This window comes from Rhinolophus ferrumequinum, chromosome 10 (assembly GCF_004115265.2).
Source record: "Rhinolophus ferrumequinum isolate MPI-CBG mRhiFer1 chromosome 10, mRhiFer1_v1.p, whole genome shotgun sequence".
In the NCBI taxonomy this organism is placed as follows: domain Eukaryota; kingdom Metazoa; phylum Chordata; class Mammalia; order Chiroptera; family Rhinolophidae; genus Rhinolophus; species Rhinolophus ferrumequinum.
Window position 1 is genome coordinate 89,095,694 of NC_046293.1, and position 15,909 is coordinate 89,111,602.

General features: G+C 34.9%; 1 protein-coding gene across 16 annotated transcripts in view; it reads left to right on the plus strand.

Annotated features, from left to right (window-relative positions):
- Positions 1-15,909, plus strand: part of ERC1 (ELKS/RAB6-interacting/CAST family member 1) — a 484,493-nt gene that overhangs the window by 105,325 nt on the left and 363,259 nt on the right. For all 16 annotated transcript variants that reach the window (XM_033116427.1, XM_033116435.1, XM_033116434.1 and 13 more), the window contains exon 3: positions 6,351-6,767. In XM_033116427.1, the coding sequence (XP_032972318.1) occupies positions 6,351-6,767 (417 nt within the window). The remainder of the gene's footprint in view (positions 1-6,350; positions 6,768-15,909) is intronic.

A 15,909-nucleotide genomic window follows, 5' to 3' on the forward strand; every position in this document is an offset into this window, starting at 1 on the left:
TTTCTCACTTGAAACCTTTTCTCAACATCTCAAAGTTACTTTAAATTCAACTCATGAGTTCTTTTCAATTCTGATTTTTCCTTATTTCCCCCTCATTTTTATTTATGGCATCACCACTTGTTCAGGGAATTTAAATCAGAAACTTCGGAATCTTCCTTGGTTCCCTCCCCCATTTCTCACCCTGCCAGTCAAATCTTGTTGATTTTTTTTTCTTCTCTTACGGTAAGTATTTCTCTGAGCCATCCCTTTTCCCACCCCCATTGCCACTGTCATACCGTAGTGTGGTCATCGTCATTGTTAGCTTAGATTATTGCTACAGTGTTCCAGTTTTCTCCAGTCTTTTTCTTTCCCCCTAATGTGTAGCCACATTTAGTTTTTAAAAATGCACATGTGTGTTTGAATCCCGGCTCTACCACTCACTAGTTATGTGGTCTTGGGAAAGTCGCTGACTCTGTCCTTCCTTAGTTTTCTTGTCTGTAAAATGGTTATAATAATTCTTACCCCATGTGATTGTTGTAAGAATTAAGTGAGGTAATATGTGCTCGGCACGTGGCAAGCACTTGATAAATATTAGTAATGGTGATGACACTCGGCTCAGAACTTTATAGTGGCTTCCTGCTGCCCTTAAAGTCCCTTAGAACCCTAGCCACACTTGCTTAAAGTTCTTTGTACTTCAGTCTCCTTAATTCCTCAACTGTGCCATGCCCCCTCCTTCTCCAGGGTCTTCACATAAGTTGTCCTCTCTTCACAGAAATGTGTCTTTAATAGTTAATAGAAGTTACTCATTATTCAAATCTCATTCAGCCCCCAACTGTCTTTCTTAGGTAATCTTTCTCTGAACCTCCCAACGTGGTTCGGGTGTTTTTGTTATGTTTATCTTACTACCTTGAATTTGGAGCTTATGTACCTGTTTGCAATTATAATTTTGTGTGTGTGTGTGTGTGTGTGTGTGTGTGTGCGTGCGCGCATTTTGATTGATAACTGTCTTATCTACTGTTACTTATCTTACCTACCTTTATGTGGCCAGACTATGTTGATTACAGCTTCCTCCCATTGTATCTCTAGCAAGGGGCATCATGCCTGACACAGAACAACTGCTAAAAATGTTTCTTTCATCAGTGAGGGAGTATACTTTAGTATTTTTTCCTCTGTTACTCAACGTTTGGTTAAATAAGTAGCTGTATTTAAATGCCAGTTTTCCCTATAGCATGGAGATCAAAGAATTTGCTGTAAAAACCGTCAAAAAAGAATTATAGCAGCATCTATCCTAGTTGACCTATTTAGTTCATATATTTAGTTTAAAAATATTTTAAACGTAGGAACTGAATCAGGTATCCCTGTATGACTATTATTCTTCAAATATCTGATAAAAAAATAAAACTTACTTTTTCTTTTTTTCTTTCTTTCTTTTTTTAATGAATATTAAAGGGACAGCAGGGAAACTGTTGAAGATATTGGTTTATTGTTGTTTTCACATCTTCAGGGTTCTTATCTGTAAGATAATTTTATAGGAATCTTGGAGATCAAAATTTTGGCATTAAGATTAAAGCAGTTGTTTTTTGTGGGGATTCTCAGGGAAAGATGTCATTTTAGGATGTGGGGTGAGAGGAGGAAAGAAATTAGAATTCTTCCCAATCTTTCCTGTTTCTTCTCTCATTCCTTCTTTTAGAGAGAGAAGATTCTATGGGTAGAATTTTTTCTATTTAAAAAAATTCTTATGCCTCAGAATGAAGTTAGGGTTCTGCTAAAGCACCTTCATAATTAACAAGTTTGTTTGAAAATACTCTGCCTTTATTCCTTAGGGATGGAATTGAATGCACAATCATTTGACTTTTTTTTTTTTTGATAGCAGCTCAATCCATTTCCATTAAAAGTTTCCTCCTAGGAAAGTGGTTATATGATTAATGGAAAATGTTATATGATTAATAGTTCTACAGATATGAAAATTCCAGGCTAGACATCTGAACCCTTTTATCATCTGTTTTACATACCTCATTCTGTCGTGTTTCCATGAAAATCAGACATTGCCGGATAATCAGCTCTAATGTGTCTTTTGGAGCAAAAATTAATATAAGAGCCGGTCTTATTTTACTGTAATATAAAACCAGGTCTATAATATAATATAATACAGCATAATAAAACAATATATAAATAACATAATATATAATAAGACTGGGTCTTATACATAATATAATATAATATAATATACCAGGTCTTATATAATATAAGACCGAGTCTTATATTAATTTTTGCTCCAAAAGATGCATTAGAGCTGATTGTTCGGCTAGGTCTTATTTTCGGGGAAACACGGTATAATAAATTGAAAAAGGTTAAGTTTAAATGACTGGTATGAGTTAAAACACACTGTACTACCTAGTAGTTCCATTCCTTTGTCTCCTTGAGAGAAACTTTTACACATCTACATGAGGATATGGATGTACGTGTATTCATTATAATAGTGAAAAAGTGGAAAAATACCTACTGCTCCTCAGTAGGTGAGTGGGTCAATTGGTATTTCCTTATCAAATGGAATATACCAGTATTCTGTGGCCTCTTCCTTATTTTTCGTAGGACACTGTTTCTTCAGAGCAATACGCTGATGTTTGTATTGCAGAATGCGTGGAGTAATAGGACGCTGAATCTTGGGTGCTTTGGTCCTCGGTTTCTCACCTTCCTTGTTTAGGACTTTCTCACAACATACTGGCGGGCATCATCTTCTTCAGAAAGATTGAAAAGTTTACGGATTCTGCCAGCTCTTTTGGGCCCCAGGTGACGAGGCACAGTTGTATCAGTGAGACCAGGAATATCTTTTTCCCCTTTTTTCACAATGACCAAGTTGAGAACACTCCGGTTGGCATCCACAATGCAACCCCAAACAAACTTGTACTTTCTTTCTCCAGTCCTCCTTGGTCTATAACAGGAATGCCCCTTACTCAGGAGCAGATGACACAGCCATGGGTCAAGACACCCTGCTTCATGGGGAAACCTTTTTGTCGTTCCCACCACTGATTTGAACCACATAATCCTTCCATTCTTCATCCAGAGCGTCAGCAGCAACTTCTGTGACCATACGTTTCTCGTTAAACGTTATGACCTTTGCATTCATCGTCCACTTCAGTGAGTTTCTGGCAGCCAATGGCTGGGAAAGAGGTGTTCAGCTAAATCCTGAAGCAGCCGACGGCCTTTGAGGCGCCACAAAAAAGAGCAAGTTTAACTTACAATATTTCCTTTTGGGATAAATTCATTTCAGGATTTATCTGAATTGTTTTGACTTCCAGGGGTTGATTAAAGGCTTTAGAGTATTAGCATTTTGACATATCTTTTTATTAAGGATTTTGAACTCCAGCAACTGCTAAGAATTTTTAAAATGTGATGCTGACAATTAAATGCATTTAAAAAATCATATTCATGAATTAAAATACCTGACAATTGTATTGTAAATTTGTTCTTGGTAAGAAAAAGCAATGCTTTTCAAGAGTTTGAAGACTATCAGAATTTAAAGTTCACTGTTTGCTCTAAGCATAATACCCAAGCCAGAAACTATAAAGAAAAAGTTGATATCTTCACATTAAATTTTTTTTTCTATTTAAAAACCACCATAAACAATGTTGAAAGAAAAATGAGAGACTTGGAAATATGTTTGTAACATACATAGCAGGCAAAAGGTTCTTTTCCTGATACAGAAAGCTCTTAAAATGAATTAGGAAAATGGGCAAAGAACAGCTGAGTCACAAAGGAAGGAATACGAAGTGCCACTGGGTATGTGAATAGATATTCAGCCTCACATGTAATCAAGAAAGGCCAGAATGAAAGAAAGAAAAAAAGAAAGAAAATGCCCAAAGTTATTAAAGGTATGGAGAAATGGCCATTCCCAGACATTGGTGCAAGTTTAAATCTGTGCACACCCCTTTAGAGATAATTTGTAATACGTATCGGAATTATAACTGCATACACTCCAATCCAGCAGGTCCACCTATGAGAATTTATCCCTAGAAAAAATTTGGATATGTGTGCAGAGATAATGCATATGAAGTACCTGTTACAATAGTGAAAAATGAGAACCAACATAAATATTTATAAGTAGTTATAAATAATTTAATATCCATACATTGGAATTCTGTAGCAGCCATTTTTTCCCTTTTTTTGTTGTTGTAAAATACATCGTGTATTTACCATCTTCAATTTACTGTCTTAACCATCTTTCAAGCATACAGGTCAATGGCATCAAGTCCATTTATGTGGTTGTACACCCATCACCACCATCCATCTTCAGAACTCTTTTCATCCTGTAAAACTGAATCTGTATACCAATTAAACAATAACTCCCAACCACTGTTCTCCTTTCTGTCTCTGTACATTTCACTGTTGTAGATATCTCATATAAGTGGAATCGTAATATTTGTCTTTTGTGAGTGGCTTTTTTCATTTATCCTCAGTGCTCATCCATGTTGTAGCATGTTTCAGAATTTCATTCCTTAAAAGGCTGAAAAATATTGGTGTACATTTTATTTAAAATTTAATTTTTGAGTAGGTAGTCTGTCCATTTAGTTCAAATTAAAGAGGAGGGTTAGAAGGAGGAGAGATGGGAAGTGACTGCCAATTACAGTCTCTTCCGGGTGATGGAAATTTCTAGAATTAGCTAGTAGGGATCGATGTACAACTTTTAATGTGCTGAAAACCACTGAATTGTACACTTTAAACAGGTGAAATTTATGGAATATAAATTATATCTCAATAATACTGTTTTTAAAAAATTTCAGTGTCATTCCTTAGTTAAAAAAATTTCAAGAGGAATAGAATACATAGTCGTCATCTTATAAGTTGTCTCTCAGCCATTCCAGTTAATTTTTTTTTACAAAAATAACCATTAATTATTTGTTGTATAACTTTCCAGAAATATTTTTATTTCTTATGAATATTTTTATTTATAATAAATAGGAAATATTTATTGTTCCCTTCCTTTTAACGAAAGTGGTAGCAAATTGAACAGTGTTTTACACTCAAGCAGGCATCTCGGAAGTCTTTTTCTCTTATTTTTAGGTAAAAAATTTTTTTATTAGAAAACATTTAGATGCTTACCATGGGAGATTTATTAATATTCCAATTTTGTCACTATTCCAACAGTGAGGGTCTTTGTATGCACATCTTTGTACACTTGGCAAATCATTTCCTTGAGATAATTACTATAATGCTCTTTTGCAGTCTGCCAAATTTTTGAAACAAGATGTATTTTAAAATATATACCAAAAAGATTTCTTTGTTAACTCTGTGAAGATATGGTACAGATATTTATATCCTCATTTTAAATATGAGGAATCTGATGGCAGTTTGTTGCTAGCTAGTGGGAGAGCTGGAACCCAAACTCCCATCTTCGGATGTGGGTTAGTACTCTTTTGACGGTGGAACTGCCGGCCTCGATGCCTTAAATGCAAAGAGTGACCTTTTATTGTTGCTCCTTCATTTCTAAACATGAGATTCTTGATGTAACATCTTTTAGATTCTTTGTGTAATGTGTTGGAATTTACTCATGGAGATTAAATTCCCTTTCATTAGGGTACAGGCTAAAGATGTGCCCTCGCAAACATTTTTCTGCATTAACAGCCTCTTTTAATTACTCGCCGATATTGTTATCTTCCCTGTGTAAAAAGTTCACATAGTTTCAGGGTTTTTTTTTAAACTTCAAGTTATTATCTTTGGATAGTACTGGTTTTAGTGGACTGGGAGAATTGCTGTTTTGAATCTAAGCTCTATCACTTATTGTGTGATCTTGGGCGAGTCACATAAATCTCTGTAAGCCTAGTGTTATCATCAATAAAAAAAAATAGTGTATGTCTAGTGAGGAGTAAATGAATTAACACATAAAAAGTGCTAGGCACAATCCAGCATGTAGAAACTGCTTATTAAATACTAGTATTTATTATTTAATGTGTAAATTTAATTGTAAAATACTTAAAAGTCATTTTGTATCTTGAGATCTGCTGTAGTTTTTGGTGAAATTTTTTATATATTGTGTTTATATTCCTGAAGATTTCCCCGGGCTTTCCTTTCTCCTTCCCTCCTTCAGTTCTACCTTCTATTCTTTTGAACAGTGTTTTATTTTGTCACGGCTTATGCAAAGTGAGGAGTTGCCATACTTGTTTCCTGTCGGGAATAAACACAAGTTTAATTACTAACGTTTTACAGATTATCTCAGTCATTTTTTAAGATGATGTAAAACAGAATGACGTGAATCCTAGTTGGGTAAAGTCAGGGTTCTCAGAGCCCTGGTCGCTACTCTCTGACTCCGCTTCGTTTGCTCTGTTTTTGTTGCTTGAGGAGGAAAGCTGATTTCTTTTTTGTCTTGGTTCTAGCACATGCAGATGACAATCCAGGCTCTCCAGGATGAATTACGGATTCAGAGGGACCTCAACCAGCTGTTTCAGCAAGATAGTAGCAGCAGGACTGGTGAACCCTGTGTGGCAGAGCTGACGGAGGAGAACTTCCAGAGGCTCCACGGTGAGCACGAAAGGCAGGCCAAAGAGCTGTTCCTTCTTCGAAAGACTCTGGAGGAAATGGAGCTGCGTATTGAGACTCAGAAGCAAACCCTAAATGCTCGGGATGAATCCATCAAGAAGCTTCTGGAGATGTTGCAGAGCAAAGGACTTTCTGCTAAGGCAACTGAGGAAGACCATGAGAGAACAAGACGGCTGGCAGAGGCTGAGATGCACGTCCACCACCTAGAAAGCCTTTTGGAGCAGAAGGAAAAAGAGAACAATATGCTGAGAGAGGTGAGAGAGTACTTTGTCAGTTGTTATGATTGATTGATTGTCTTTTTTCCCCGTGATTCGTCAGCATCCTGGCCTAGATAAATTTTTATTCTCTACTGGGGTAGTGGAAGGGAATTTTTTTCTTTGGTATTTAAGTGATTCACTGATTTCTATTCTGATTTGCTCTCTTATATGAGATGACATTGACTGGTATGCGTACTGGCTTGATAACTTTCTGGCTCTTCCCCCCTCCCCCCCCTTCCTGGTTTCTAGAGACTCATTTTGTTTCTAGGGGACACAGAATTTTCTTGATTTGTTACTCATCTCTTGATTTTGTTCATAGAGATACTGCAACAAAACTAGAATCAGAGTAGCTAACTGATGCTCAATTTAAAAATATCAGTAAGAGAAAGTAAGTGGTAACCCCAGTTTAGGTGTGCTTCTAAAGTCCTTGGCAGCAGTAATGGATATGTTTGCCCTGTGGTTTCCATGGAAACTGTTGCCTTGCTATAAAATATATGTGATAAAAATCATTTGCTGCCATGGAGGCACAGAGAGAAAGAATGATACAGAGTCACACTGTCACTTATTTTTTAGAGAGGAAAAATAGACTTCAGCTGACTACTATGACTGTTGATAATTTTTCACTTTTCTAGACAATGCTTCATTTTAAGAAAGCATATATGAAGAATTCATCTTATATTGAATTTAAAAAAATAACAGTATAATTCTCTACATGTGATCAGAGACTTCAGATAGTTTTCCGATTTGGAAAAGAAAACAACTTAGAATTGTGTTAGTGCCAGTCTGAATAATCCTTTTTGAATGACATGTGAGGCAGGAGGTTGAAAAAATGGGCTATTTGCAAAGCAACAAAATAGCAACTTTAAAAGAATACTTTTAAATTTAGTTTGTTCCATAATTTCTCCTTTTGTAAAAAATCTGAAATATTTATTTACAGTGAGGACATTTTTATTTTTGAAAGAAATTCTGTGTTTTTTAAAACCATAATTATATCACCCAATAAATTTATTGTAGTTTATTATAGTAAAATTAGAAAGTAGATAAGCAAAAACTTAAAACCCAAGGCGTCATTACCTAGTGATTAACTATCAGTTTTTTTGTTACGCATACATTCTTTCATTATTTCTGTATTTCTTTTCCTTAAAAAAATAGAAAACTTTATCAGTATTACCAAATATAACTTTCTGTGATGATGGAAGTGTTTTATACCATGTTTTACCACTTGTTTTATACCATGGTAGCCACTTGCCACATGTGACTGTTGAAATGTGGCTAGTGTGACTGAGGAATTGAATTTTAAATTTTATTTAAATATACGTAATTTAAAATTAAATTAATCAAATTTAAATTTAAGTACCTACATGCAGCTAATGGCTACTATATTAGATAGTGCAGCTGTGCATAATGTAATATCACCTGCTTTTTTAAATACTGTATTTTGCTGTGTATAATGAATGCGCTCCCGTGTATAATGTGCACCCACGTATTTGGCCCAAACTTTCAGGGGGAAAAAAATCATTTCAATTTTTTAATTCAAGTTTTTATTTGTTTATATTTAGGTACTTGCTTTTTGTATTATAAAGGAATTTTAGCATTTATTTTTTAACATTACAGTACAAGAAATTTTATGTAACAAATAATTACAAAACACAAGAACAAGGTACAAGAAATTTTATGTACTGGTAACAATTTTATGATATTTACACATCACAGAAGGCCAAGAACTCTTCATTGTTGCAAGTTCATAGTAAGTTCAATAATTATTGTATTCCAGAGTATTGTTTTGCATACAGATATCGTTATTTATTTTTAGAGTTACACTTTTAACTCATAAGCATAAATAAAGTAATTAAAAACATCTATATATATACGGAATTAGTACTACCTACGTATAATGCATATCTTTATTGTTCCCTCACAAATTTCGGCAAAAAATGCGCATTATACACGGCAAAGTATGGTAATTTGTCCTGACCATCTTTCTTTGTCAGAACATAATAGAGTTCTGTAATTTCAAATGCATTTATAATATTCCATTTCCTTTATTTGAATATCTCTTGCTATTGAAAATTTAGACCAGTATTAATTTTTCAGTAGTATAAAACTGTGCTGCACTGAATATCCTTAATCATATATCCCTGTACATTAATTGTTTTGGGACAAATTCCTAGAAATAAATTTGCTCAAAGAGTGTGTACTTTTTTGAAACTTTGAATAATCTCATCTTCCAGAGTGATTCGACCAGTTTACTCCCAATAGCATATACTATTATAGTTTTTATGATTAATCTGTCTAAATTTTTATGATTAATATTATTATATTTTTATGATTAATGTTGTGCTCTTCAAATTACAAGATCCTAATATTTTAGAAAATTTTCTATCAACTACTATGTTATAGGCACATCCTGAGTTTCTTTCAGTTTATTTTAAAGACTGTATATTTTAATGAGATAATCCAGAGCCTGGCCGTAGAACATTGCTAGAGAAGTGGTAATAATTTCAAACAGTATGCAGCAGGAAGACTAAACCAGCATCATGACGTACTTTGTTACATTTTTACTGCTTCTCTTCTGCATATTTCAACCTATGCCCATTTATTTTTGAGTTTTTGGGTTAATAAATAGTGAATAGTTACAGATTGTGAAAAGCCACAGAGTTTTCTGTCACAGAACAATCAGAAATGTGGTGAATTTGCAAAAGTGGTAGAAAAAGCCATGAATCTAAAGACTGATTTTCAAATAACAATTTCTACAAATGCCAAGTCCCACTTACATACAGAATATAGGAAAGAATACAGACCTTTCTCAGTCACACACAATTCTAGTTGCCGTTAGCTTCATTTTATAGGAAACACAGCCATACAAATTAAAATTATTTAAGAGCAAGTAGAAATGATTGCGTCAGAAACAAATGTTTAGAAAGCTTGTTCTGCTTTCTGTTTTTCCTACTTACCTTTAAGACTCAGCTCAGATTTCAGTTCTTCTGTGACGTCTTCCTTTGTGTAGCTCTATACTGTATGTAGATGAACTGATGTTATAGTATATGTGTATGTGGATTTCTTCATTATTCACATAATTTTTTGCATCAAAGGTTTATTTTTTTTTTTATCTTTATATTGCCAATGTCTAAAAATACACATTGGTACTCAAGAAATGTTAGTTGAATAAGTTGAAATGTAAACAAAGAAATTTCAACCTGGAGTTTACTGAAAGAAAGAGAGACTTTCTAGTTCTTTTTTTCCCAGGGTGACCATTGGATATTAAAACTTGACGAGAGTTGGAAAACAAACTAAATCCTGAAACCAGCTTTCCTTATGAGTTTAGATACAGAAATTATAAATAAAATATTAGCAGATAGAAGCATCATTATGATAAAAGGATAATACTCTGAGCAAAAGGAGTTTATTCCCGGAATGACATAATGGCTCAATATATCATACACAGTTATAATTTGTAATAGGTGAAAGGAAAAGAGAACCTGTGGTATTTGATAGCAGTTTCAATGATATTAGATAAATGTGGCAGACGTTTTGATTGAAAACTAAACCAATGAACTAAAAATAAGCATTGAATGATATTTTATAGTATGATTTTAGTAAATAATAACAGTACATTCATATTATGAACATATTTCAAGCTGATAACCAGCATGCTTACTGTGACATACTAGAAACACCTGTTGAAGTTCGGAAGAGGCCAAAGATGGTTGTGTTCATCAGTACATAACATTATTCTGGAAATGTTAAGCAGTGCATTTAGATAAGGAAATGGAAAAAATAGTATCAGTAATGGTAACGGAAAGGATAGGGCTAAATTTTCATTACAGTATGGGTGGGAGCATTAATACAAAGATGTTACTTTTTCCCAAATCTATAAATTTAATGCAAACCCAATGGGACTATTCTTGAAACATGCCCAAGTGATGTTGCAGTTTATTTGAAGAACAATACAGGAACACTTGCTTAAGCAGATTATGGGATATGTATTTTAAACCCAGAGATATTAAAATATGTGGTACTGGCATAGCAATAGATAGATAGACCAATGAAACAGAATGGAATTCAGAAATAATATAGTTTTAAGTATATGATGAATGTTTTGGAATAATGGCCATCCATTTTGAAAACAGTTACATAGTTACATCAAACTAAATTTTGGATGAAAGGAAGAGCTACTTTTAAAAAATAACAGTGGAAGAAAATATAAGTAAAAAGCTTTTAATATAATCTTGAGATAGGAAAGACTTAACATTGCTGTAGCAAAACCTTAAAGAATTATGTATGTTAGAAAATACAATTAACCAAAGTTGAAAAGATAATTTGGGGTAAAGCTTGGTAACATGTGACTAGACTAATACATAAAGGTTGTTTCCAAAACAATAGGTGCTACAGGCACTTGGTACCACCTTTCCTTCTCACTTACGCACTATCTACTGAGCCTCTACTACACATGTGTTTAATCCTGGGGTAGGGATTGGGTATACATTTTTCATGCTAGAACACATGGTCAGTGCCCTCCTAGAACTTAAAAATTTGGTGGGAGACAGTAAACTGGTGAGTTTGAGATGAAATAAACGGATTAAGTAGAGTCTAATTATGTTGGGGGAGGGGATTTCTGTAAACAGGGTGAGCATCTTTGGGGGAGGTGCCTTTTAAGGGAGATCTGAAGAAAGACAAGGAGCCATTCTGGCTGAGCATTTGGGTCAAGTCATTTCATCAAGAAGGGTTAACAGTTTCAAAGGCTCAATGGGAAGGAGTTTTGAGGGAACAAAGGAGGCTAGGGAGCAAAAGTATATTGTGTAAGGGGGAGGCTGGCATGGGATGAGAGGTTGAAGAGGTAGCCAGGGCCAGTTCATTCATTCCACTTGTCAGATATTTACTGGGCACTAACCATGTGCGAAGCACTAGGAAATAGCCTAAGTGAATAAAACAAAATCTGTGCCCTGTAGGAGACAAAGCATTTGCCTTCATGATCCTTGCAGATAATTTATGCAACAATTTTATTCAAGGTACAAGAGAAAACTATTCCAGCATTTAATCAAGGCAGTGATAAGATCTGGTTTAGCTTTTAAAATTTAATGTGGTTATATGAGAATGAATGAGAAAGGGATAGTCAAGAGTGAACTGACAGTGTCTAGGAAAGAATTTAACAGCTCTAATCTAGTTTAGGTGAATGGCGACTTGAAATGATTGTTGTACATTATATCACTAGTGTATCATGAAAGGCAGAAAGGCATGAGAGTTGTCAATGCCAGAATATGATAGGTTTTATTAATTATTATATTATTGTCCATCTTTTAAAAAAATTGGTATGTCATTACTCCCGAGACTCAGTTTTTCCTGTTTTAACAATGTGAAATTGTGTTGTCTTACCTTGTTGGCATTTTCCACTCACTGTCAGCAAGGCAGCAGTTGGGCTAGATTTGTGTGCCTGTGCGTCATAAACATCCTTGCAGCTGTTCATTTTGTCACTTTAGTTGAGGGTGTGAGCATTGTTGGTATTTATTATTAACTATAATTGTTGTTCAGTATATCTTCAGTAATGTTGCAACAGTGAATCAGCATTGAAACAATGTTATTGATGTGGAGATAATCAAAAACAGTTCAAAAATGATACATGATTAAGCTCTGTGGTTAAATAAGTCAAAAAGGACTCTTGCAATCAGTATAACATAAAAATTCTGAACAATAAAGCTTTGTGTCATGATTTATTTGGAGGCATTTCCCCCTTTTCTTTCTAGCACATAAAACAATGGTATATCTTAAAATCAGTGGCATTTTTGATTTGATGAAATACAGTAACATTAAAATGGCATTCATATCCAGTAACATTTTGTTTGTCATTTTGTTTATGAACATGATTTTGTAGATAACAGGTAAATAATTACCCCCAAATAAAAGCCAAAGAAAAAAAATAAAATTTAAATTACGCACTGTATTTTGTTTGTACCAAAATTACATTATGTGCCTACTTATTGTTAGGTTTTATATTGTTTACTGTCCCTTTCCTTTGACTGATAGAAGAGTGAAGACATGACATCTATTGGGCAAATACTGAACTACAGGCAAGATTTTTGGTTAGTGCTTGGGGCTTGTACTTAACGGCATTTTAACAAGCTTTACAGGTGATTCTGTTACATGCCAAAGTTTGAGACCCAAATTGTGGTTCTCAGTCTATTGGCCGAACATTACCTAAGTTGGCTATGGAATTTTTGGATCTGCAATCCATATGAATATCTAGTATTGTCTATAGGCCAAATTAATTATATATTTCAGACCTATATGTACTCCTGGTTTCTGAAATGTAGACTGGATACATTGTGGTGGATAAAATACAAATTTGTTTTAAAATATTATTAAATTCATGCTAGTTTTTGTCTCTATAATATTTCAGTGACAAACCTTGTTAGTACAACTGCTATCATGTTAGAGTTGGCTGAAATGTTTGAGGTTAAATGTCCTAGTATTTGACTAAGGTCTAGGCTAGGAATACTCAATCTACCTAGCAGATCTGAGGAATGCCTGCCTGTATCCTTGGCAGTTGTAAAGGAATAAGCAGAGGAGGATGGAGGGAAAAAGAAAAAAAAAAAGAAATAGAGATATATAGAGGAAAAAATAGAAATAACAGATAAAGAATAGGAAGAATTAAAAAAGAAGGAATCCCTAGTCAGTTTGCTCTTTTGTATGACTTTGAAAAATGAGTTTTATTTATATTTATTCAGATTATTTCTCCTCCCCTTATTTTTTTCATTTGTGCCTCATTTCCACTTTGACAGGCGATACTTTTTCTCAGAATAATGCCGGTAAAAGGTTGAAGTACAATGCTGTCTGACACTGGCCGCGTTAAGATACAGAAAAAATAGTGAGGATTCTTCCCGTTGACCTTTCCCTTCTTTTTTATTTCTGTCCCCTCTGTGTTGGGAGTACAGTAAACCTAGAACTTCTGTGGAGGATTGAATCTGTGAAAGATTCAATCTGTGAAAGAACTTCACAAGCAATCTGGAGCTTCTGCCCTTGAACCAAGGGTTTTGGAGGCTAATACCTGAAACTTGAAGAAAAGAAATTTCAGGCGTAAATAGTACTTTTCAGTCACAAATACTTCTTTCCCTCAGTTGTGTAAGCAAAAGTTGACTACTTTTAAAAAGAAATAAACTACTAAAGAAAGAGAGAAATGAGAAATTTTGTTCCTAACTTGTTTTTTAACTCTAGATTAGTCATTATTCTTTAGTAAATTAAAGAGGAAATGAACTCATTTTCTACTGTCTACCACAGTTGACAGTGTAACAAGAGCCATATATTTTACTTGTATTTACATTTTTTTGAATGAAAAATATCAGGCCAAAAGGAGCGAAATAAAGCGAGCAAATCGCAGCATGTTGTACTTGCATTTGCTGGCATAGTACATTGGTTTCTGTTTCCAGCGTCTTCTCCGTATTCACAGTGCATTAGCCAGAGGCTTGAGGTGCTCTCTGGGAATTGGGAAAGGGGGGCTGTATCCGCTCACTGACTGCAAGATGTGTGCATAATGGTCTTTAACGAATGGAAATTTGTTCTGAGTGATAGCTTGTAAAATGTCCTAATAGGAAAGCTTTATGCTTGTGAATGGTTTCAAATGTGTCCTAGTTCCTTAGCATAGGAAGATTTTTTTTATTCAAATAGCTTTCTGTTTTCTTTATTTTGTTTTGCTTACATGCTTGCTACAGTTTAAAATGAAATTATAATAGTTTTACCTTAAAGCATTTGGAAATTTACCTAATTTAGAATTAGGTAATGGGAGAGAGGTCAGATAAAATTAGCTCGGTATCTGAACTATGAGGTATTTCAAAGAAATGCAGTTTTAGTATTTTCAAGTAAATATAGAAATACCAAATGAAAAATGCAAAGTATAGATTACAGGGTTTCATCAGTAAAGATTATTTATAATTAGCAGGATTCATTTTATTTTTGTTTATACATTTTAAAGTTTTATGCTCATTTATTGAACAAATATTATTAAATTTCTACTTGTGAGCAATTGATCACCTTGTGTAATGTAGAGAATTGATTAAATGCGGACAACCTGGAGGCTGAGAGGGAGCTGATGAGCTGGTTGTTTTAATGCCGGTGAGAGGTTATTATGGTCTCACCAGTGTGGTCAGGTTTTGTCCTGGATTAATGGATCCTGGCGTTTCCTGTCTCCCTTAATGAAGAGTTGTGTCTTGCAAGAGTTAGTGTAATTGTGGATTAACTTGATCCTTACAAGACTTGCTTTTACCCTGTGTGAGGCCAGGTCTGCATAGTCTTCCCTCCAGGGCTGGGTTAGCTCTGTTCCTAAGACTGGCCTTTCTGGTGTCACTATCACGTGCCTCTGTTCTCTCCATTTTGGCTGTTTGGAACTTGAATGAGTCCCAGCCCCATGTCAGTTCAGGCAGTCGCTCAATCCAGAGCTCTGTGGCAGTTGTTCTGTCCCCAGTAGTTATTCTTTGTCTGACATTGTGAAGTCTTGGTCTGTGCATGCATACTTAGTATTTGGCCAAAGATTCAAGGGACCCCCTGTCAAGATTAGACATTGCTGCTTTTCTGGCTAGCTTCCCTCTCTGTGTTATTCTGCTCTGCACATTCCATCTTTAGGACTTTTCCATGTTGATCTGTCTGCCTTCTGAGCTCTGTAGTACTGCTGTTTTCTGTTTGTGTTTCCTCTATTTACATCACATACTGGATAGCAAGTTGGGGCCATCACTTCGTTTCTCTTTTCTCAAGAATCATAGTCCTGTGCTGCTTGTTTTCCATCATCTGAAAAATTATTTCATGCATTTTGTCTAATTTTAAAATCATTTTACAACGAGGGCCAGTCTTCTCTCTGTGATGGTTAGATCGTGTTGATTTTGTAGAGAGAAGTACCTGGGAAACTGTTGAAGCATTTAAAGCAGACTGGTGACCTGATTTGTCGATGTTTTATCAAGAGTCCCCTAGTGCTCCCTCGAAAATGGACAGAGGAATTGGAAGAAAACTAACCTGAAGCTATTGTAGTTATCTAGGCTTAACCTAGACTGCAAATGGAGTCAAATGGATAAATTCAGGAAATATTTTGAAGGTAGAACAAATAGGACCTGCTTGTGGGAAACAGGCAGGAGGGAAGGTCTGGGAGGAGTGAATGGAG